Below are 25,425 nucleotides of genomic sequence, written 5' to 3'. Positions count from 1 at the left end.
TTGTTCTGAAGTTGCAGTGTGTGCAATGACCTGAAATAGACTAATGAAAAAAAATTGTCACCTTTAATTTTTTATGCGATGAGATGTCAAAATATGCCTTTTAAAGGTAATGTCGTGGCTGTCTCTTTGTTTTCCATCCATTTTAATGAATATAAAGACCTAAATATATTCACTTACCTGAGCCACTGTAAACTTTGCACGTACTTTGCACACTTTGTCTTATCATAACAGGAGGTACACAGGTGTAACCAGTGTTTTAATGGTTTTGGCAATGCTCTGTTACATTTTGGAGTGTCAGTAAGTCACCCCAGTGAGGCGGCATGCACCAGAGCCCTGGGATTTAAAATACATGGAAGAAAGGAAGACATCATTAATGTCATTAGTTACAGCTCTGTTTGACTTGTCAAAATGTCTACTCCAAGAAAAGCATAATGACTTGAATTTGCATAAGCATTTGACAGGTGTTGAGCTGAGAGCATATTCTTTTCTCCCAGGGGTGCTCCTTACTCCGAGCCCAGACAGCATCGTTTTCTAATAAGATTTTCATGGGCTACTGTGGGTGAGATTTCTCTACTTTCACGTCCACATAAAAACACCAGAATTGAACGTATCCATCAAAGAAAACCAGATGGAGAACTGGCAAACCTCACAAAGTGGTGGAAAGTCATAGGGTTTAATCATATCCTTCATCGCATGCAGGTGATGCAAAGGTTTAATGCTGTTACTGGCTTAACCATCAAAAGGGCGATTTCTGGGCCTGTCAGAACACAGAAACGCTTCACTTCCTTGAAGATACCCCCACCCCATTTAAAAAACAACCACGTTAACACGCAGTCACCTCAGACGGAGCCTGCATACCTGCACGTAAATGGACAAGCGAGGTCTGACATGACTCACCTCTTCCACCTTTGCCCCGTGACTAATTTCACCTCTTTATAGGACCTCGGTCTCTCTGTACCCCGGGTGATTTAAGTTGTCTTTCTCTCTGTCTGCAGACCTGAATGAGTGCGGGCTAAAGCCAAGGCCCTGCAAACACAGGTGCATGAACACGTATGGGAGCTACAAGTGTTACTGCCTGAATGGCTACATGCTGATGCCTGACGGGACCTGTGGAAGTAAGCCTGTTTCTCTTGCACACACACACTTTGATTGTTAACACTCTTTGTGTTACAGCTTGAGAGGTGGAAGTTTCCTTTCCCTGTCTGAGTTCTCCTCATGGAGGATTCCTCTTTTCACTGTATGTATCCATTTGTTTCTACAGGACACAGTGTTGATATCATTAAGAAATGTATTTCCCACTCGTACCCCTGACAGCAGCCTCACAATCCTTTGATAGACTGTTTTGATTAAAACACCGTGTTGATCTGCTTCATTATGGTAGCTCTGCAGACTAAAGAACCCCTGTGAAGAACCCTTTGAGGGCTGAAATGAAAAATATGAAAGAAACACAATCTACAGACCCTTGAGTGAATGTGCACATTTTCTTTTAGGGTTTTTTTTTATTGTTTGCCCCGAGGTAGTCCACAGAATGTGAGCTGATGCCTGAACATGTCTCCCTGTAAATTCTGTTTCCCACCTGATAACTATTTTCCCTGCACGTTTCCACTTGAGGACTATGACTCCCGATACCTCTTTTTAATTAGTTCTTTTGTACGAGGGGAAAATTCACTCCCCACCTTTTAAAGTCTAAATCGCGTAATACTTGAGGCAATCTGAAATTATCCTAGGTGTTGTTGTCTAATGATAGCATGATGCCGTTAAACACCTTGCTGCTCCTCCTTTCTCCCCTTTGATCAATAGATCACTGTAGCATTTAATCAGCCCGGCCTGCCTCAGTCATCAGACTCTACTCCAGGGTGCCGGCAGCAGCTGAAGTCGCAGTGGCAGCAAAAGCCTCACTTTTAATTTCCTTTTTAGAGTCCACTGTTATCAAGACAGGCCAAAGAAAATCTGTTTCATTACGTTATTATTTTTGGAAGTTCTTGATCTGCCCGGCACGTCTCAACAACACTCACGCCTCATGCTGTTGCTTTGATATCGAGCGGGGGAGATGGATTATCAATCTTTGGGTGTAACAAAGGATAAAAGTGGGCAGGGGGAAGATTGCTGGAGCTAAGGTGTGAGCACATGGCAACTGCACAGCAGAGAAGTCTAATAATGGCAGAGTGAGTGCTGTGCCGCTGGCAGCACCCCAGGGTCAAGCTGGCTAATATCAGAAAAGGCAGGCGAGTGGCCTGGCTGTTATAAATTGGCTGGAGGAAAAAGAAGCGTGCGCGCGTGTGTGTGTTGGTGTGAGGGAAAAAAAGTGTAGGTGAGAATGGCATAAACTCTTCTCCCTTTGTACTCCCCAGTGGCACCAGTGTGTGTTAATGTGTGCCGTGTTTCTCTTTTACCCATCAGACGCTCGCACTTGTGGTATGGCCAACTGCCAGTATGGCTGCGAGGTGCTGAAAGGAGAGGTCCGATGTCAGTGTCCGTCGCCAGGGCTACAGCTGGCTCCGGATGGGAGAACCTGTGTGGGTACGTCCTGGTCTTAAAATATCTCCACATGCCTGAAAGCTGAGCTACTCTTATCTGTGAGCGACTTGCAGCATGTAAATCCTCATAAATATAACTTTTTTTTTGTTTGTGTGTGAGTATGTGTTTGTGTGTTTTTCTCAGCCTTTAAATTTGCTAATCAAAGGCAACTATTTTGGCAAAGGAAGAAAAGAAACTGGCAGAACAAATGCAGTTTAGCCACTCGAACGCAAATCCTCAAAGCAAACAACTCATCAAAGTTGAATTCATCCAAATTGCTTCACAGCGCATAACTTTGATTTCATCGTCAGTCCTTCTCGACCAAGTTCTGTTTGCTTCCTGTTGCTTTTACAGCAGGAATGCGATCGAGGGAATCCCACATATCTGCCTTTACTGCCAATTTTATGTGACACTGCTCCTCAGAGGGGTACCTTAACAGATGAGGTGGGCAGTTGAGGCAGTTAACCTGTGTCAGGTTTAAACACAGGGTGTTCACTAGAGGCTGTTCCCCTTTATGCTGCCTTATAGGGCCACTTAACTGCTGGGCGGCTAAAGGGGTGGTTTTCTAAAATAGCACAGACATGAATCATGAAGAATTATGAAGGGGACGGAACCCTTTGCCTACCACAGGTGTTACGACAGTAAACTCTGGACGTGGAGAGTTTTATGGAAGCTCTATAATCATCCTCATGGACGTGATTCCATCTAGGAACCAGAGACTGAAGTGAAGCATCTGGCAGCTAATGAGGTTAATTAGTAGCATGACTGGATATAAAAAGAGAAGATGAGTCTGTCAGATGTAAAAATGGAGAAGGGTGTGAAAGTCTGAATTTGTAAGTGGTTCAATAAGTTAAGAACCACTTTCTTAATGTAAAATTACAAAATCTACTGATGTAAGAGATGTAAGAGGTCAAAAATGAACAAAAGGTGCGTGAGCTTCAGGCCCTCAGGCACCACTGCATTAAAAACAGACACTTTTATGCATGGACTCAGGAACAATTCTGAAAAGCATTGTCAGTAGACACAGTTTATTGCTGCCGCCCCAAAATGCAAGTGAAAACTGTAGCATGAAATAAACAACCCTCTGGGCCTGAGCTCCTTCAGTGTGGACTGAGGTAAAGAGTAAAAAGTACCCTGTGGTCTGTCGATTCAAAATTTGAGTTTGGAAATGATGTGTCCTCCAGGCTAGGAAGGAAAGCAGTTATGATGGTATTATGGGGTGTTGGCATTAACGCATATGTCATAAATAACTGAAAAGGCACCATTAATACAGGACACTGTGTACAAGTTTTGAAACAATATTATGTCGACATTTGAAGACATTTTTCAGCATGAGGAAAGTGATAAATAAAAATAAATAAATTTCTTATTTCACCAAGAAAATCCTAAGATACATTTTGCCAGCAGAAACCCACTGAAACCATTTGGCACATTACTGCATGAAACAAAAACCAAAAAACCCTAAACAAACAAAGGAGGCCTAAATATCAACATCATGAGAAACATCTCACACTAAAAACTACAGTTATTGGTTTTTAATGAGGAAGAGATGATGAAACGCTGTCGGTCAAATCTGTGTTTTTTAAGCACTTAACATTCAAAATGAGCGCATATTCTTAAAAAGTCCATTTGATATGTTGTACTTGTACTATATTCAATAAAATATAGCACTGGGATGACTAGAAAATCTTGCATTCCCTTTGTACTACTTCACACAGTGTTGCAACTTTTGTGGAAATGGGATCGTAGCGCACTGCTGCTCATATCTGTAGCTTTGCTCTCATACATGTTTCAAAGTGCACGAACGCTGCGATCGGCGCGTCGTAGTGTGTCGGATGTTTTAGTTGAACTAATTCTCTGTAAACTAAACAGGAATGAGTACAAGTTTGTATGAATCAGTCATTATAAACCATATATATTCATCCCATCAGCCATTCTGGGTTTTTTTAATCATTGGAAGCGACTGAAATGCATGAATTGGTACAAAATGTAAACATAATAGCTCCAGCAGGACCACTGTAGCTGTTTTAGGAAACTCCACACGCTTCAGTGTTTGTTTACTAAAAGGGCCGGGAATCCTTGAAGAAGGATGTCTCACGATTCACTGGATGAAGGTATCGACTTGTTTTTGCTCAGTGACAGAATTTGACTGAAACACCATCTGATTAAAGTCGGCTTCTCACAGAAGCTGTCACTTTCAGCACATTTTAAAACATAAACATTGCTGATATAGAATCTGTGAATGTGAAAATGGGGTAAACATGATTTGCTTTTTACTCTGTATAAAGGTGCAGTTACTTTACTTTGTGATTTCAAATATAATAATCCACGTCTGCCCTTGCTGTGACGGCAGTGATGTATCCACAACTGTTGGCCATTAAGCAGCTCCACTCAAGCAATTTGGGATTAAGATCCTCGCTGATGAGACCCTCAGCAGTAGTTGTTAATGGGATGGGAAGAGCTCGGCCCACTCACCGCTCTCGCTTGTTTTCCCAGCTGGTCCAGGTGACTTTAGTGTTTTTAAGGTTATTTTAAACAACAGTTTCTGAGCACCTCAGCTGCATTATGCTGAAAATAAATTAAAGATTTTAAGGCGAAGCTTTCAGGCTCCCAGCGTCTAAATATTAATGATCACATGCCTGTAAAGGTGATCAACAGAGACACTTGGAAAAAGTCTTTAAATAATGAAACAAGCTAGTGTGTGTTGTTTTCCGCTCGCTGAGCAGAATGTAAAAGGAGCTTTGTTCATAAATGAATACTAAGCAGGGATGAAGAACATGTGTTCCGGCATGAATAGTAATGTTTAGTTTAGATTCAATTATGCTTTATAATCTCAAATTTTTTTTTAATCACGTTGTTTTATTTTGAGTGCACTTCTTATATAATGCATTATAGACATTTATCTGAGCATTTTCCTCAATTTCTCAATCTTCTTTCTTTTGCAGATGTGGATGAGTGTGCAGCAGGGATAGCAGTGTGTCCCAGGTTCAGGAAATGTATCAACACCTTTGGTAGCTACATCTGCAAATGCCACGAAGGCTTCGACCTGCAATACATCAACGGAAAATACCAGTGCATAGGTACTGTGGCAGCGCCTCTGTTGTGAGGCTTCGACTGGCAATACTCACACAAAGGTCAAAGGTGCGCTGAGGTGGCTTGAATTTAAGCCGAGGTACTTTTAGTGATGCACGTTTTGTTTTGAACTGCTTATGAAGGAGCCCGATGAAAAGAAAAGAAACACGCATGCAGAGATGAGTAGCAGAAATCCATGTTTGATACTACAATGGGACAAACTTCTGCTTTGCTTTAGTATTTTAATTTAATGCTTTGATGCGGTTTTCAACCAATCTCTCATTTAGCAGGCCCGTTGTGATTTTCTATTTGTAGGTTAATTGGTTGTAAAACAATTAGTTTAAAAAACATGATTCCGTGTAACAACTACATCAGTAGATACTTTGCAAAGGGAAAACAATGCAGTAACAAAAAACAGGAAAAATTGCATTTTAAAATGTAACTTGTACAAGCAATTAACCATATCTCACATGGTTATGGAGGAGTCTTGCCTTTGCAACTCTGGATCATATTCCCGTTGCATCTTTCAGTTTTAGCTGTCAGACAGATGGCCTCACATTTAACTTTAGAATATTTTGATACACAGAGAAGTTCATGGCCGACTCAATGACTGCAAGGTGCATGGATGCAGTAAGTCCATACTTTCTTTTTCACATGACTGTATTTTTCAACTAAAAGAAAAACAGAGATTAAAAAAACTTAGTAATATCGCAATTTAATAAACTTTTAACTTTCAAAAGGTGGATTTTTAATTGTTAGTATCATGCTTATGAATTCTAACCACCAAAAATGTGAAAAACAAATACAGATTAGCTTCTATCGCAATTCCTGTCCTATTTTATCTGCTTTTGAATAAAATGATCAAGTTAATCAGATTAAAGAACGGCCAAGAGCAACTTGGCAGGTGCTCTTTAAATGTCTAAAAGACACATCTCTGTATCTTGGGGAGGACTTTTACAACAACCTTCATGATGATTTTTTCTCCGGTATTCATAAAAGGTCGACTATTATCCACTTGAACTCTTTCACTAACGGTACAACATAAATTTTGAAGCTTCCTTTAAGTGGATGTGAAGCAATTAGCGTTTGATATTCTGCTTTTACGTTTTAAGCTTTCTGCACTTGCACCCAGGAGCTGAATGTTGTTATGCTTCCATTATCTTTCAGATGTGGATGAGTGCTCTTTAGGTCAAAGCCACTGCAGCAGCTTTGCCACCTGCTACAACACGCCGGGCTCATACAAGTGCAAATGCAAAGACGGCTACAGAGGGATGGGCCACGACTGTAAACGTAAGTCCTGAGAGAAAACCCCGGGACTAATATTCAGTTTAGCAACAAGGAACAGGGCTTCAGGTTCTTTTGCTTTTTTCTTTGCCTGTGTCTTTAAAAATGTGCTGGGGGGGGGGGGGGGGGGAAGCAGGGAGAGAGGAAGAAATAGGCTTGCAAGCACAAAGCTTGGACTGAAATTCCTTTCTTTGTAATAGCTGTCAGTCATTACTTGACTCACCCTGCCCCTTTATTGCATGTGCCCAGATTGACTTGGTTTTTTGACATGCGGCTCGGGTAATAAGGACACAAAGAGGAGTCGTCATCATCTGTGATTTGTTGTGATCTGTTAGTTGGTCTCATTCTGCTTACTGACACAGAGTTCATCACAGTGTGTGTCTGCACTTTTTACAGCAGCTCAGTGGACAAAGAGTCGTTTATTCTCCACAGTTATTTAACCAATGGACAGGCGCAACTCATGTGGCATTCCACAGAGCAAAGTTGGAACCTGCTGCATATACTTCACCCCACCGTCCTGCCCAAAGGGTGTGAGCCGCAAGTGCTCAGGGAGTCACGTTGCAATATCCTATTCATGTATCACATATCAAAGTCGCCTGCAACCTGAAAAGGCAATAACAGAGTTCAAACCTTTTGCCTTTGTCCACTCTCATTCTTCACTCATGAAATCCTTAGGAAACTGCCACTATCACCCCCTCCAAAAAGAAAAAAAAAGAAAGCCAACCCCCCAATCTGTGTCTCTGCTCCTGGACAATGTGTGCAGCCACAAAGGAAAAGGCGGTGTAGCTTTGATGACATGAGCGAGGGTGATCTTCGGGGCACAGCAGCCTGACTTAGTGCAGAAATCATTCCATACACTCCAAGCAGCTCTAGACTTATGCTGCGAAGCCTCTGGCTATGAGTATACAAAGAATTACTAATCAAGATGACCGCACGGACAGATAAAAAAGACATAAGAAAGCAAGATAAATTTTCAAAGAGCAGGAGTTCACTGAACGTGGGCTGTCTTAATGGTTCAGCTTGTGAAGTCCTGTAACTGTGAGCAAATGAGCTTCGTTAGCAGCTGTGAGCTTTTGCTTTCAGTGTGATTGGAGACACCCAATTTGTTTTAGAGTGCTAACATTTAGGTAATGGTTATCAGAAGTCTCAGTAGATGAAGTAAAGCCCTCTTCTTCAAAAAAGTGAGGCTAATAATTGCAGTTAGTCTGCAAATGTATGCCTCATTAACTCTTAAGTGCTCATATTTCAGTGCTCCATCTGCATTTTCTTATTATTTCAGCCATCCCTAAAGTGGTTATTGACCCCCCGAGACCAGGCAAAGTGCCTCCAAATCATCACAACCACATCCCAGACTTGGATCAGCAGAGGACCACCACCACTCGCCCACCAGTCACTCCAAAGATCATCTTCCCTAAATTGCCGCCAACCACCACAACTACAACCAAGGCACCCCGCCTGAGGGTGACCCCATCGCAACACAAGCCGTTGGTCCCCACCCGAAAGCCCTTCATACCCACCCAAAAGCCCTTTATACCCACCCGAAAGCCCTTCATACCCACCCGAAAGCCACCGGTACCCACTCGCAAACCCTACATCCCAAGGCCAGCAGTTCCCACCAGACCACCTTTCCCACTGCCACCGGTCACACCAGTGGACAATACCATCCAGAAGGAGGTCACCAAGCAGAGAGGGGATGTTCACAGTAAGAGGCTTCTTGCTTTACTACGGTGTTGTTTTGTTTCAACAGGTGATTTAAAGCCATTGTGACAGCTTCCTCCCCTTTTCAGATACATACTTACAACTCAAAGTTTTTGAGTTATAAGTATAGATATTGTTTTTTCTTAAGTGAATACACATGAAATATTAAAAAAGCACAACTGTTTGATGTGCTTCCTCCAGATGTTTACTGGAGGAAGCCGTAAGCACAAAATTTACATTTTTACCTCGTACAGTTGTTAGCAGGCAGCTGTTTGTTTACACATCTGGCACACAAAGAGCAACATCAGTATTAACTTTAAGTGTGTTTTTCTTTTTATCTGGCAAACAAGTTCAGTCCTCCCAAAATGAAGAAGACATCTGCTTATTAAAATGACCCCCTTTACACTTCACTATCCAAACATAGTCATAAAACGATTGATGTTGTGTTGTGTGAGGGACACTTTCATCAGGAAATCAAGTGACATAAGACATATTTAGATCCAACTGTAGAGTCTTATAAGGTGTTTCTTTGTCTGTTCCACATGCGTCCACTAATCTGTTTTGATGTATATAAGAAAAAAAATCTGGCTCTTGAGCTGCTAAATGCTCTGCAATGTTCAGCAGTGAGCTGCTATTTTGAGTGATTGCTGCTTGTTGCAGGGCAGGTAGTGTACAATGAGTGTTTACAGCTTTTTCACTGAGAACAGCTGCTGTGTCTGGAAAACAAGGCTGACTAGAGGCAGTAAAACTGAACCAGAACAGTAAAGCTGTGGGCTGCAGAACAAAAACAGTGAGCTTAAACACTCCATACAGGTGATGCAGTCTTTCACATAGCACATATAGAACTACACGTTGTTCTTATAAATGTATTTTTTGGGGGGATGGAACAGCTTTAACTGCTCTGAACATGTAGGAAAGCCTTGTTTGTTACCTTGGGGTTGTGGCTCAGGACGATTCAACATGTTCTCCAGCAGTTGTAAGGTCAGTGGTTTGATGCCCGGGTTCCTCCTGTCTGTATAGCACCCTTGGTCAAGATACTGAGCATTCATCAGTATGTGAGTGCATGAATGTGAGACATGGGGCTCAGACACAGAATAAAGCTCTGCGTGAATATATTGTGTATAATTGGGTACTCTTGTAATGAAAAGTGCTGTGAGTGCTCAGTTCAGAAGAGCACTCTATAAGCACCTGTGCATTTACATTAACAGCTTCAGCTTTGTGATTATGAAATGAACCCTGTTTTCTTTTGGTTTCCTTATAGCTGAACTGCTCATTTACACCATGGGTCTTCATCAGCTCTGTAACCCACCATGCAAATCAAAACAAACCATATATATATATATATATATAGATAGATAGATAGATAGATAGATAGATATATGTATAAAACAACAATTCTTGCAATTATTTCATGATTATTTAATGCATATAGAAGCTTCTGGCAAATGAAAAAAATAAATTAATGAAATCTGCATGAATTATCTTTTAATTTGTATCACATTTGCTACATCTGGTGTGTTTTCTTTTAATTTAATTAGTTTTTGTTTTTGCAGTGTATTGTTTAAAAATGTACTGTGCAATTTATTAATTTTTTTCAGGGGGAAAAATTACACTGATGATGTAAAAAACAAAAACTCACGTATCAAATGCGATCCACTTGGCATTAAGGGGTTAAGTTGTTGCATTCGCACATCAAGATTTCATATATTACCATAAACAGCAGCTGGCAGCTGGTGTATAAAGTTCATCTTCCAGCTAACAACATGACAGTTTAGATATGTCAGCAAATTTGAATCTCAAAGTTTCCATTTGCAAAGTCTTCAAAATGGTTCAACTCAAAACTCAGAGGTCACTTTCAAGACCAGTTAAGATACACTGGAGCGGGAGTTTGTTACCCACTGTTTCCCCCCTTCCCACATTTTGGACAATGTGCCATATTTTGACTAGTTCTGCAGGGCATGCACTTTTACGCAGTCTGTATGAAGAAAACACTTCTTATTATAGTCAGAAGAAGAAGGTAAAGTTAAAAGTCCCCAAAAAAGTCACAAACGTTGTAGATTTTCTTGAATATGACAGAAGCTGTTGCAAAAAAAGCGGTTTTGTCTGTTTTTGTTAAAGGTATTTTGCCATTTCCCACAGGCGGAAGATATGTTGTGAGGTGACGCAGTATGTGTGGGTCATAATTGGATAAAAATTGCTTAAAGTGTCATCCTATCTATAGATACATCCAAACAGAAGAGCTGCTGAAATAACAGTGAAATAAAAGAGAACACAGGAGTATATAAAGACTATTGCACGAGTCTAAAAGAACAAACTGAAGCTTCCTTTTATGATCACTGTATATTTGTCTTGTATTTGCTAAATGACAACCCGGTGACCTGCGCAGTTTAGTGTATTTTTAGTTTAAAATTGGATATGAACATTTCAGAAAACCTCTCAGTGTTGTTGACGTGTCCCACTTTGTCCCACACAAACACAGTGTTTGCTCCACATTCACTTTATTGGGATCTGGTCACCTTAATGTGTTTTACAGCTAGCCTGTAGTGGCAGCCAGTTTTCAGTTTTGAAGAAATCCCCTGCCTTATCCTCAATAGTCAAACTACATGCCACTTGCTTTTTTTCTTGAGTAAACAGTTTATAATTTCTGGGAAAAGAAGATCGATAAAAAGCACTACACACAGGTAAAATATGTAAATTTGATTCTGGCATGAACGCTCCCTTTAAGTCTCCTATATAGGGGAATTCACAATGATTTCCATTTGAATAGAGCTACACCCATATTCAAAATGCAGCTATTGTATGGCAATAATGTCCATTTTTTTGCAAGAAAATGAAGTATTATGAGCTCAGTGTCACAAAACTGTACGGTGAGAGAAGGAATGTCTCTCTCTTCTCAAGGTAATTATCTTTTTGGCTTCAAGTGACAAACACAAACTAAGCCAGACCGTTTGTTATTCACATGTCACGCAGTGCTCTCGGCCAAGCATCAAACTCTGACACCAATTACCTTCAAAATGAATCACACTCTCAATCAAACCAAATAACAGAATGAATTATAAATAATGTTAGGTGGTAAGACTGCTTTTTTTTGGCTTTAACAAAGGAGTTAATCAGACCAATCGTGTGCTGCACCTTTTCAGAACTGTGAATTGTTTCTTAATGAGAAAACTCGCCCACTGTTAAGTCTGAAATATGCAGTTCAGGGCTGAAATCACGATCCTCGTTTTTATGTAACAGATGAAATGGGCGGTTTTCTCTCTTGAGCTTAACAGTCACCATTTACATGATAGGCCTGGTTGGAATTTTGTATTTTGTTGACAGTGCTCAGTAAATCCAACGATAAGACAAAAAAAGCAGCAACGAGTTGATCCCACTAACAAATACTGTCTGTGTATCAAAGACCCGATAAAGCTTATTTCCAAGAAGTGTCTCTCTTTTGGCGTTTTGCTTGCTTGTAGCCACAGCAAATTACAGTGTTTACTGAAAACTCTGCATTAAGCTGTTCTCCCTCAAAAATATGTATGCCGAGAAACTAAGTACAGAATAAGAGGTGAGATACTGTGGTTCCTATTCACCTTGCCAGATGGCATCACATAATTAGAAAAAGGGAAGAGGAGAGAAGATTACCTTAACACCTGTCTGCCCTGCTTGAGGGAGACATCAATCTAATAGTCCGCACTACGGCAGAGCAGTTCTAGAAATCAGAGCTTGCTGAGGATGGCTTGAATCAGATGAGAGAGAGTGGGAAGGAGGGGAGGAGAGACATCACCGAGTGATTATTCAAATAATTAGACGGAAATAGGGATGAAAATGAAGAAGAGCCCCGTGGCGTGAAGAATACTTCAGCTGCTTCTCGAGTGCAGGTGTGCGTTTCAGTTGGAACTAATTCAAAGGTTTTCACAGATTCCTTTGGGTCTTGACCCGTGAAGTGAGCGTCACCCGTTTGTCCCGAGAAAACCTCGTCTCTATAACCTTTTAATCATTAAGAAAAAATGTGAAAGCTGTGATCAACTCACAGTAAGATAACGAGCAGAGGCTGAGATGAAGAGATACGCTTATCTGAATTGTGCATTTTTGTTATCGACGTGTGTTAGAAGCGAAATATAAAAGAAAAAAAATGACAGTGTCTTTGGTTTTTACTACAACAACAGTTTGTCCTGCGTAGCATCTCTGCTGTTTGCTTGGCAAAACACCATGAAGTCGGCTTCCAGCCAAATAATGATGATAATGCTACACAAATGCCTATAAAACAACAAATTGTTATGACTCTGTCTGGATAAGGTTTAAAGACATAGTGCCAGAACTGCCAATTAGTAAGCTTTTGAAATGCTAATAGTCACATTTGTTTAACTACAGAGAGAGGCAGGCTAGCTGTGTCTCGCTGCTTCCCCTCTTCATGTTAATGTTGTTGCCTGCCACTTCTACCTCCATCGAAGTCAGCAAGAACTCCAATAAACATATTTCCCAGAATATAAACATACCGTGAATTGTGTCAGGAATTGTTGTACATTAGGCTTAAATAAGGCTCTTAATCTCTGAATGCAAGCTGCAGAGATGTGAGGCTTTCACTGAGCGACAGTGATGGATGGATGATGAAGTGCGATGTTTAACCTGCCGGTTAAAAGATGCAGCTACATGGTGTCTAGAAAGGAATAAGTACACTGCACTTGTCTCTAAACCTTAAGAACCATGTTTTTCTCCCCCCTCTACCCCACATTTTAAAGACATCCTTAGTGGTTAGATAGATAGATAGATAGATAGATAGATAGATAGATAGATTAGATAGAAAAACCAGGACTCTGGGTAGTTGAGTCTAATATGCAGCTTCTGGGTTTTTTGCAGTTTCTCTTAGAACTGCACAATCTGACCTTGGAGTGAATTTGCTTGGATGTCCACTCCCAGGAAGACTGGGAGAGTCTTGAGTTTTATTCACAAATGTTTTCCTTTGTGAGTAATCTTTCTCACTGCAGAATAACATACTTCAAATTGTTTGAAAATGACCCTTCTCAGATTAATGGAGAGCAACAGTTGCTTCTCTAAGGTCATTACTGTGGTCTTTTCTCCTTGCTCACACTTGCTCATGATGAATTAATTAAGTGCATTTGATTAGCAGGACCGAGCTGCTACTTTACCCTCCCAATTCCTCTGGAAGCAGTTCAATTCAATTCAATTCAATTCAATTTTATTTATATAGCGCCAAATCACAACAAAAGTCGCCTCAAGGCGCTTCATAGATACAGAGAAAAACCCAACAATCATATGACCCCCTATGAGCAAGCACTTTGGCGACAGTGGGAAGGAAAAACTCCCTTTTAACAGGAAGAAACCTCCGGCAGAACCAGGCTCAGGGAGGGGCGGCCATCTGCTGCGACCGGTTGGGGTGAGAGAAGGAAGACAGGATAAAAGACATGCTGTGGAAGAGAGACAGAGGTTAATAACAGATATGATTCAATGCAGAGAGGTCTGTTAATACATAGTGAGCGAGAAAAGTGTAAGAAGAAAGAAAGCAAGTAAGCAGTAAAGCAGTAAAGCAGTAAGAGCGTGATATGTTAAACCTTAGAGCTGAAAGACAATGCCCTTTCTTTTTCACATGACTCATAGGTATATACTCTACAACCAAATTCATAGGGATGCTTGTTCCTTAAAAGCACAGACACACAGAGAGACCTGGATGCCAGGGATTGCTCGAGAGACTGGTGTGTGTATGTGTGTGTGATCTCCGCACTCTCAGATTCCTACGACTGACAGACTACATCACAATCTGCCAGGTGGTTGTGACCCAGCATGTGCAGGAGCCCTTTCAGTGTAGAGGCTGAGTGGGAGGGGGCACACATTAAGGACTCTAGGGGGGGCTTGACAGTTCAAGTGCAGGTTACAGTTCATTCATAGCAAACGCACACGAAGCAGCCTGGAAGGCTAAGAATATTTTAATTGATAATTTGTCTCATTAAATTCCACTGACAAGTGTAAACCCAGTATATATCAAAATAAGGATATCTCTGTACTTTATATATTTTTTGACATTTCAACCATTCAACCAAAAGGCATTTTAAAATCAGACAGTGATCATTCTAACAGAACAAAAAGGTCAAAACATTGCTCACTAAAAAAAAAAACATGTTTTTTTTTTTCTCCAGCGCACACTTGACCTTTAGTGACTCAGCTCAGTCTGTGATATTTTGGTCAGGTTGACACCATCGGACAAGGAAAGAGGCTATTTAAGGAGAGGCTGTGTACCTCGTGTACGTTCGTGTACTGAAGCTGCTAGGTGTGCAGCCGTAACATTTGCTCAGATGTTGCATCAGATGAGCCATCTTCCTTTTCCTCTATATGACTCACATTAGACCTCTAGTGTTGCTACAGGTTTTTCTCAGGTATTCCAGTCTCTGGAATCTTGCCTGTTATTAAATGTGACTGGCATTGGTTATGGAGGTGCTAAGCCATGACATTGATTTCGCCGTGTAAAACCTTTGAGTAATGAAACAAAGGGATATAACAGCCACAAGCAGACGTTAGTGAACAAACATAATACCTTTGTTAATCCTTTATCTAAGCCTTTGTCTCTCTTTCTCTGTCTCTTTCCTCTCAGTCCCCCGGAACCCCAGTGGCAACACAGTCCTCGACATCGACTTTGACATTGAGCTCGGCAACACGGCAGACGAAGCCAAGGATGACCCAGGTAAACAAAACACATTTGACAGAGACAATCAGCAAGAGCCCCGCTCATTGAGCTCGAATGATGATGGATGAGCCACATTTACCGTGACCAAAATGAAACTGACAATCATCTCCCGCAGTGCTGCTGCAGAGGGTGAAGGTATTACAGTGACCAGATGTGTTTTGATAGGGCCTTCACCAGGGGGTGACACATGACATCTGGTCGTTTCGGTTTAAATAATGGCTCGCAGCCCGGAAAGCTGTGCCAGACTTTTCCCACTTTTTGCATTACGCCAGCTTGATTACTTGACTGCTTGAATGATGAATTGACCATTTTGAAGCACATCACAGCTTTGCCCAAAACCTTCGTAATACTTGAGTTATTAAGGAGGTTCCCACAACAACAAGCTTTTGTGAGGAGATGGCTTCTCCTGTCATGTTTACTCAATGTGATTTATTGATGTCAATGGTATGCAGCAAAGATTGCCTAATGATTTTGTTGTGTGTTTATTGCGGTTTGGGTGTATCATTTGATACGCCGTGTCACAGGCACAGAGCGTTTTCATTGGCTCAGAAAATGAACTGGCATTTTTTTTTCTTTTTTCTTGGAAATCCTGTTTCAGGGACAAAATGATGGATGTTATTTTCATCGAACCAATTTGTACTGCAGCGCCTGCATGCTACAGCAGCTGCTTTGCCTGTGTTGCCTTAATGTTATTGTCTGGGCATCATCACTGGGATCTTAGAGATCATCAGTCACTGAATATTACAGCTGTGTTGTAACCACGATGTATTTTAATTACAATGCAAGGCATGCAAACAGTAGTCTTTGTGTTCACTTACAAACACAATGACATCAGCAGTTCCTGCAGCTCATGTAAATATTAGGGGTGCAACAATACACAAAATTCACGGTTCGGTTCGGTTCGATACTTTGGTGTCACGGTTCGATATTTTTTCGATACACAAAATGTTCATGCCTTTTTATTAATTTGTCATTTATTAAATTTTCACGGCACATTCTGCACCACCTCTCTGTGCGTTCATCATTTGTTTGAAGCCAGCTCACCTCCTGCAACCACTTTTCTGAGAATACGCGCTTCTTTTGTGGTTCGGACTCCTGACATTTCTTTGGAGGTGGAGGAACACCAAAGTAATTGCTTAAAGGAGCTTCTTCGACATCTTTAAGAGTTCTAAACAAATGTCTGTCCTCCTCCTGAAAATCTTATGTATGCAAACACGCGTTGCAACTTCTTATCTTGTGCGCGTTTTTTATTTTGACAGCGAATGCGCACCTGCGGACCACTAATGTGTAGACCTGGTTATTTAGCTCGTCATATTGCAGCCACAGAAATTCATTTGTCCATGAAACCATAAAGCTGCACTTTCTTTTTGCCTTATAGTCTGATTTGTCATAACTTTTCCGTTTTGTGGTAAGCTTTTCTTTGGCTGTCACTTCTTCACCCTGACCTGTCTTATTTGGCTCAGCAGAACTAAAATATATATCCTGCTGCTTTTACACACGCACTCACATAACGCTCAGCGATTCTCTGCGCGATCAACCTCTCACATGTTTAAGCTTGCTGCGGGAGATTTCACTTGTCATGTTTGCATAGTAAGCTAACGATTGATAAGACGATGTCAGAGGAATTGGTGCGCAAATTATCATCACTCACCAATCAGTGCTGTCGCTCTCTATACACAGTTCGCGATTGCAAAGTGAAAGCAAAAAACAAGCGCAAATTCAAACGCGATTTCAGTATGTCACATATTGACAGTGGCTCACCGATGCCAATGACATAATTACCCAGCTACATTTCCGAAAGAATGCAAAAGCATTGACATATATTTTTCCTTCCTACGATAGGCCGACGAGCAGAGCAGGGCAGCCCGACTGGAAAAATCGCTAGCTCCGGGACGTCGGGTTAGCGATTTTGCGAGCCCTGTATCTGATTGAGGAATCACTCATCTTTGGAAAAGAGAGTTTATTACAGAGAAATGGCTCTTTCCAAAATAAAAGCTATACTATACGCTTCTTCTGGGCTATATTCTCAGCAGCATATTAAACATATCAGGTCCCCATAAGGAGAATCATGTGCTAACGGCTGTCTAAATGACTCGGGTAAAGTTTGTAGTTTGTGTTCGTGCTTGTTGTTTTTGTCTGCTTCCACTTGTCTTTGCACTAGGATGCTATCGGGTAAATGTGCAGTCATATTCGTTGTGTTCCCACTAGTGCTGTCAGCCTTAATCTGAAATGAGGTTAACGCCACAACACGGCAAATCTCCGTTAACGAGCTACCGCGGATTGCCCCGTGTGTGGGGCTGGACAGCGTCAACACGTTAACGAGCTAACTGCGCTAACACACTAGTTCCCACTCATGTAATTGAGCATTGCGTGGCACATCTGACATACTGTTTTACTTTAGTCCATGACACGCTTACCTTCAGGGTCATACGTCACATGAAAACCAAAATAGTTCCAGACGCCAGATCTGAATGAGGGTGGGGGAGGTTCAATTTGCCATGTTGCAACAAGCTTAACTTCTGTCTAGCTAGCTTGCCCTGCGCTCAGTGAATCTGTGTTCGACTACTCCGCCTAGGCTGCACTGTCGAGCGCAGATCCACTGAGCGCTCAACACAGACAGCACCGTCAGAAGGAAAGTTGATAAAATAAATTAAAAATGTTGTATTGTTCGATACATATGCGTACCGAACCGAAAGCACTGTATCGAACGGTTCAATATCGATACGAGTATCGTTGCACCCCTAGTAAATATTTATGATTTTTTTTCTTATTTTTATAGATGAATGCACTTCTGCTCGTAATTTGTGCAGCTCCATTTCCAATTCATTTTTCTCCAGTGCATCAGATCTCTTCAGAGAGATTACAACATTACAACAAATGTTTGCGCTTTTATTGTATCATCGTGTTCATCAGAAGAAGCTTCGGCAGTCCTCTCGCTCCTGGGGAAGTTAGAGGCAAAAAAAAGCAAGGTTACTGTGAAGCATTACAAAGAGCAGACTGACGCCCCGTGCAAGTGTGTGCGCCCTCCACTTCTTTGAAAAGTGTGTGTTTTTTTTCTTCTATTCAGAGTCGGGGTATCTGAGCTGCTCCTTTGATGATGGTCTTTGTGGCTGGATCAGGGACAAAGACGGGGACCTGCACTGGGAGACGACGCCTGATCCGTCAGGTAATTGAAGGGCAACTTGATTCTCCTCAGTCACACGTTAGTAATACGGCAAAGTGTTTGTTTTATTGGCAGGAACTAGAAATAACATGAGCCGTGCTGCTTCACACACGCAAACTCACACTCTGGCAATCTAAGTAGCTTCTACTCAATTACAGGTCAAGGTGAAATCACTCCAGGGAAGTCGTTTGTCTCCTCTGGAGATTAGCGCTTCACTCTGCAAAGCGATGCAAATGAGACGTAGATTACGTGACCCATCAGGGATACCTGTGGCTCACATTAAATAGGAATACAACACCGTTACTTTGTGGGTTCAGACGAGGAGAAGACATAGTGAATTATGTTAAGAGGACTCTCTACGGGTAGTGAGAAGACTTAACGGTGCAGTGTACTGGAACTGTTTAACTAGGTTTGGTTTCCTTTGGCAAATTGTTTAGTCTTGCCGTTATTAGTGTTTTCAGACATTCCGAATGAGGCCTCATTCCAGCTAAAGTCCGAGCTCCTTCACAAAGGCAATAAAGGTTTTTTCTTTCCCCAGACCTTTAAGATGCCTGAAAAATCATTTAGAATGAATCATAAGCTAAGTGCTGACTTAGAGAAATTCCTTTTAATGGACAACATTTCAATTTGCAGTAACCTCTCTGCACTGCTAATGTTAATCAGAACACTTAAATAATCGCTTAGCTATACTGTACATATATGTGTGTGTGTGTGTCTGCCTAGTTTTTGCAAAATCCCCAGTGCGTTATGAAGCATGTAATTATTTACTGTTCATCCCTTTAAGTACTTTGATCGACAGCCACGGGCAAACACTCATGCCCATTAGAGGATTGGCATAGATTTGGAGAGCGCTCATAATTTATGCAGAAAGCTTCTGTGGGCCTGCAGATACTTAATACACCCCCTGCAGTTAACACCAGCCATACATGCTGTATAAGCAAAATACATCAGCATTAATCAGCTAATACTCAGAGGCTCTATCGCCTTTAAATTTTTAAAACTGTAGCTCAACTATCACTAACTAACGCATAAATTAAAATCTCCAAAATACATCTAGTTGCCAGGGCCACTAGATGTATTTTGAGGGAAAGAAACATAAATGGGTCAAGGGTTTGTCTAGTATCTATTTATATACTGTGTATGTATTTTGGAGATTTTGATGCACAGAAACATAAGTATCAGTTATGTTTATATACCATGTTTGTTTTAAATGATAAATTAACCACAATTACAGGAAAATAAAAACAAGTACACTACAAAAACATGACAGCATTGCACAGTTGATGCAGTTTTTTGGCTACACATCGATGAAGAGAATCTCCTGTTCCAACACATCCCAAAGGTGCTCTACTGGATCGAGATCAGGTGACTGTAGAGGCCATTTGAGTACAGTAAACTGTTCAAAAAACAGTTAGAAATCATTTGAGCTTTGTGACATGGTGTGTTATCCTGTTGGAAGCAGACATTAGAAGATGAGCACATTGTAGTCACAGAGGGATGGACATGGTCAGCAACAATATGCAGGAAAGCTGAGGCTCATGGTGTTACCAGAAACTGTCCTTCAGACCATCACACCGAGCCTGAACCATTGATACAACACAGCACCCATGCTTTCATGTTTGAAAGCATGGGTGGATGTTCAGCCAAATTCTGACACTATCATCTAAATCAGCGGTCCCCAACCTTTTTTGCGCCATGAAGCGGTTTATGCCCGACAATATTTTCACGGACCAGCCTTTAAGGTGTCGCGGATAAAATAAAATAAAACTAGTACCGGTACCGAAAAAAGAAGATTTATTCATAACACACGTGAAAAGACCCAGAAAAACTGAGTTAACGATAAAAACGATAACAAAATAACGCTGAAAACCGATAAAAACCCTGAAAACCATACATTTCACACCTGAACCTCAACTCTCGCGGCCCAGTACCCAACGACTCACTGACTGCTTGGATCGCTGGTCTAAATGTCACAGCAGAAATGGAGAGTTAAGCGACATTTTTCCAGTCTTCTATTGTCCAATTTGAATGAGCCATTGGGAATTGTAGCCTCGGTTTCCTGTAGTACATCTGCTTCAATGTTCCACATGTTGTGGACCCGGTTTCCACGCAAAAAAAAACACTGGGAGCCGCAAATACTTTTTGAAATCTAAAATGAAGATAACACTGCATATATTGTTTTTTTACCTTTATGCTTTGTGTGAACAACTAAAGTAAGTAAGTAAAGTTTATTTATTAAGCGCTTTTCACAGACAGGCAGTCACAAAGCGCTGTACACAAATATTAAAATAAACAATACAATCAATAGACATTATACACAATGTAAAAGATCAAATGTAAATAATGTAAAGAATATAAAATACGTAGATCAACAAAAGGCTTGTTTGAACAGAAAAGTTTTTAACTGCTTTTTAAAAGAATCCACAGAGCAACTAAGGTGTGTTGCTTATGAAATTCATGAAGTGCTACAGAGAAAATTACATTTTATTTATGTAATTAACACATTTTGAACTCTTAAAGAAATATAACAAAAGGAAAGCTGAACTAAAATGATCCATGTAGCAAACAAAAACTGTTGTGAGCCGCCACCCTTATATCGCCTTTGGGCTTTTGGAGCCTTGACCTGACTTTTAAAAAGTAATTGGAAAAAAAGCACTGTGCTGCTAAAAAAAGAAAAAGATATTTGCAAAATTCTGCCTAAATATGTATTTTACCTGGTTAATGGCCTGGTCTGCATCGCCACTGCAGGGGAGTCGGACGCACCTGAGCAGGACCCGCAATCAAGTCTGTGCTATCTATGCTGTTGAAAAGCTACAGCCGGCTGTATGCGTACAGCAACCATGTGTGAAAAGCAGTCAATAAAGAGATGCTGAAAAGCATGTTCATGCAAACATTGTTGGGTCTGCCGTGATATGTTTACAATAAGACTTATGGTCCCGAACCTCTGCGCACAGGGTCTGCAAATCGGGGCTTTTATCTTCACGCAGGACTGTAAGCTGTCATCTGTGAGGCGTGAGCGGTGTTTGTTTTTAACATAGTTCACGGTGGAGCTACCGACATAATGTGGATTATGAAAGTCTCGATAAATGCACGGCGTTTCGGCGGGTACATCGGCTTCCGCGAGTGTGACGCTTATTTTATTAAAAAATAATAAGATAATTTTATTTTTATATTTCAATATCACAATAATCTTCCAATTTAGAACTACAAGTTAAAAAAAGAACTAAACACAAATAAAATACACTTCAGCTAAATACTTCTCATTTATTTTCCCAAACCACCCGGAGCCGCAAAATAAAGACTAAAGAGCCGCATGCGGCTCCGGAGCCGCGGGTTGCCGACCCCTGTAATAGACAATGAAAAAGGTTAACAATTGTCCCTTTGTTGCCAGGCTAAATCCCGTAAGCCCAATTTCAACCTCTGAGCAGAAGGGGTGTCCAGATGGGTCAAAAAAGGGTCCCATGTGCGATAGAAAAGGAAAGGTTTGTCCTTAAGTGCTGTAGAGAAGGCTTCCGTTGGCACAATACATATCACAGACTGTAGCCACTGGTTTTGCTGCGAAAGCCGGCAGGTAGCTCATCATTTAGTCCTAACAAAAAAGTCCTAGGACCCAGATTCTGATCCTCAGTTTGAACTTCAGCAGATCATATTGACTATGTCTACATGCCTTAAAGCACTGAGTCACTGCCATTGATTGGTTGGTTAGATATTTGTGTTAACAAGCAGTTTCGAAAGTGTACCTATTGAATTGGCTGGTGTGTATATTTCTTTTTACTGTTCTTCAAGTGACAGCAATTAAAGTGACAGGAAAACACAATGTGGCTTTCTAGAAACCACTAGGGAAACATTGTCATCAGAGGTTTGCATCGATTCTAGAAAATAACGCCAATAAAAATGTTTTTAAATGACACGTATGTGTGATGGTATACATGGTGAAATAGAAACCAGTTTCTGTAGCAGTAAAAATGCACATGCATCCCAAAAACAAAGCTAAAGGAAAGAGAGTTTTGCCCATTTTTGTGTTCATTTTAGTTCTTCTGGTCTGTTTCAACAAATTTTCTCTCAGATCTGTCTTTCAACTTTGTTTGGCTCAATTGAAGTGCATTCAAACCAAATCCCTGATTCTTGCTTATATATTTTTCTGCACTGTGTACAGACTGATGGTGATATAGGTGATAAACAACATGACAATGTTTGCAAAGCTGCAAACATTGATTATTTTATTAAGTAGTTTCAGAGTACAGCCTTCTCACAGAAAGCTCATGCAGCTTAATCTTATCAACACAACTCAGTCTTTACTTTTTTTTTTTTGTGAAAATTTAGACTACGATGTCATCACCGACTTAAAATCTGTGACTTGCATCTGCAGGTGGACGCTACCTAACGATACCCGAAGCAGGAAACAAGAGGACTGGACGAGGAGCGCGGCTGGTCCTCCCCCTTATCCCTCCCTGGAATGACGGCAATCTGTGCTTGTCATTCCGGCACAAGCTGGCAGGTCACCATGTGGGAATGCTCCAAGTGTTTGTGAAGAAGGGAAAGCAGTACAGTCCAGCAGTCTGGGGTCGAACAGGTGGAAATGGCTGGAGACACACCCAGATCACATTATGGGGCACAGGCCTGGAAAGTGTAAGTATAACAATAAATATTAAAAAATGAGTCTCTCATAAAGTAAAAATATTTAAACATCTAACATTATTTTATGTTCATTCTTTATGTTCCTGCTCCTATGCAAGAATACCTCAGTGTGCATTTTACTGCTGTTCATCAGGTGATCCTGAAGGGGGAGCGCGGGCGAGGCAGGAGCGGAGAGATGGCCGTGGACGACATAACCTTGAGGAAAGGCTCCTGCACGGAGGAGCACAATCTGAGGAGACTTTGACTGACAGAACAGGGCGAGGCAGAAAGAAAACAAGAGAGAAACTCATCTCAAAGAGAACGGACTCTGTTGTGACCCCCCTCTCCCTGCTCTCTCTCTCTCTCTGCCTGGGCACTCACTGATCCCTCCCTAAACCCCTCAGCCATCGTGTAAACAAAATCCCCACAAATCATGCGTCTGCAGAACAGTGGGTTTCTCTCACTCGGCTGTCCGTTAATAAAAGGACCGAACCTGTCCTCGTGGGTGGATCCCAGCAGCACATCCCCAGTCCTCTCAGCTTCCATCTCACTCCATCACCTTATTACTCTAAAGTGTGCATGTACCTACTCACCATGGAAATGTCCTCCACCTAACAGCACTGGCAGCCTTCCAGCCGCACCGCTGACAGGCCCACGCTCACTTCATTTCTTCCCGGAGAGAGGATTGTTCCTTTATTTAGGGAGCCCGCTTTTGCTTTCCTTTGATCCTTTAACCACAAGCCATTGCTTTTTTAGTTGCTTAATGGTGAAAACATGTGGCCAGGGGTGCATTTTGTGACTGTTTTGATCAGAAAAAAAGAAGAAGAAACAAGCGGTAGATTTCTTTTGGTTGGAGATTTAAAAAATGTACATAAAATACAAATTTTATTTGTCAAAATTGAATTGGTTCTAATGCAGATTTCTTTCAATCTGATATAGGCCCACAGCATAACACCAAAAGTCAGTTTACCGCTAATTTTGCTGGTCAAATGTGAGTTGTTTTTCGTTTTTTAATTACCGGCTACTGTTCTATAGCACAGCTTTGTCTGAAAGGTCCTTTTTGTTGCCACAGCATTTCAAAGACCTGCTTGGTCGCAGAAAGTTCAGATATTTAGCATCTTTTCTATCGTGTTATTGCCTGTTGAGGTTGGTTAAACTCTGCGATCATGTTCTTCAGATACTTGAAACGTGTAAAACAGAATCATTGTACGATTTTCGAGTCAACCGAAAAGTTACTTTTTATTATACACTTTGTGCTTTGTTATATTAAGTGCAGTTTGTTACAAAGATGATGACACCAACACCTTTTTAGGTTTTCACAAATTGTATTATTGTAAATGTAGTTGTGTGTACATACTCTAAACAATCCCATTTGTTGTGTGATTTATATGTTATGTAAATTCATACGTAGATATCGATTGGATTTCAGCTGGTTGATATTTCAACTTTTAAGGAAAGAACGTGTACACAGATCAAAACCTTGTGTAGTGCAAGGCTGTTTAAAGTGTCCAAAAATGTGTCTTCATATGGTATAAAGCTCTGTTTGTAACTTGCTAAGCACATAGTTGCATATTGTATGATGTGATAATGAAGGGCATTGTAAAGGTTTTCTGTGTGCATGGTTGCATTCACCAAATTCAGAATTATCCAGACCAGTATGTAAATAAAAAACAACAACATTTGAATGGTGTGTTTACAAAAAAACAACAACAAAAAACAAAATTGGCTTACTTCCAAAGACGGACATGTTAGGTGATTCTAAATTAGCTGTAGGTATGGATGTGTGAGACAAATAAAGGTTTTACAGTGCAACCAATAAAGTTCTGAATGTGTGTGTGGGCGAGCATTTGGGTTGTGAATGTGGCTTGTATTGTAAAATCCTTTGTGTGGTCTGAACACAAAAGCACAATATTGTTTAAGCCAGTTAATTTACATATACAGTCCACCTAGCCCCACAATCCTTACAAAACAACATAGTTTTAAAGGTAAAATGTTAATATTTGGAAAAAACACAATTTAGCCCTCTGGCTTAGAGGATAAGTAGAGGCTCAGAAATTACAACATGTTGGAAATATCAAAAACTGCAGATCCAGAAATGCCTGCTGTTTCCAAAAGTGAGTCAATCTCCAAAGACATCAGTGTTAAAATGCAACTTTACAGCCTTTAAAAAAAAAGACTTTGGTGTCAGCAGCTAATTTACACCTTCATCGCATATCAAAGGGTGTTGAGGGTGTATTTTTTTAACACACAAAAAGTTCTGGAAAATCATTGGTGACATAGTCACTTTGATTAAGAGGTAAGTGCTGAACACCGAACACCAGCTGTAATTGCTTCATTCAGCTGTGTTTCATCTCCTTTAATTGTTTTATTTATATAGCACCAAATCACAACA

The 25,425-nt window shown here is 40.9% G+C and overlaps 1 protein-coding gene across 3 annotated transcripts in view; it reads left to right on the top strand.

Annotated features, from left to right (window-relative positions):
• Window positions 1-24,718, top strand: part of npnta (nephronectin a) — a 59,367-nt gene extending 34,649 nt beyond the window's left edge. For all 3 annotated transcript variants that reach the window (XM_087841731.1, XM_006787106.3, XM_035906368.2), the window contains 9 exons: window positions 996-1,115; window positions 2,401-2,520; window positions 5,463-5,597; window positions 6,757-6,879; window positions 8,153-8,575; window positions 15,161-15,250; window positions 18,321-18,419; window positions 22,786-23,045; window positions 23,188-24,718. In XM_087841731.1, the coding sequence (XP_087697857.1) occupies window positions 996-1,115; window positions 2,401-2,520; window positions 5,463-5,597; window positions 6,757-6,879; window positions 8,153-8,575; window positions 15,161-15,250; window positions 18,321-18,419; window positions 22,786-23,045; window positions 23,188-23,298 (1,481 nt within the window). In that variant the 3' untranslated portion in view covers window positions 23,299-24,718. The remainder of the gene's footprint in view (window positions 1-995; window positions 1,116-2,400; window positions 2,521-5,462; window positions 5,598-6,756; window positions 6,880-8,152; window positions 8,576-15,160; window positions 15,251-18,320; window positions 18,420-22,785; window positions 23,046-23,187) is intronic.
• The last annotated feature ends 707 nt before the right edge of the window (window positions 24,719-25,425 follow it).

This window comes from Neolamprologus brichardi, chromosome 6 (genome assembly GCF_056152115.1).
Source record: "Neolamprologus brichardi isolate AB-2024 chromosome 6, ASM5615211v1, whole genome shotgun sequence".
Lineage (NCBI taxonomy): Eukaryota > Metazoa > Chordata > Actinopteri > Cichliformes > Cichlidae > Neolamprologus > Neolamprologus brichardi.
Note: the sequence above shows the minus strand (reverse complement) of the source record. Positions and strands in the feature narration are given on the sequence as shown.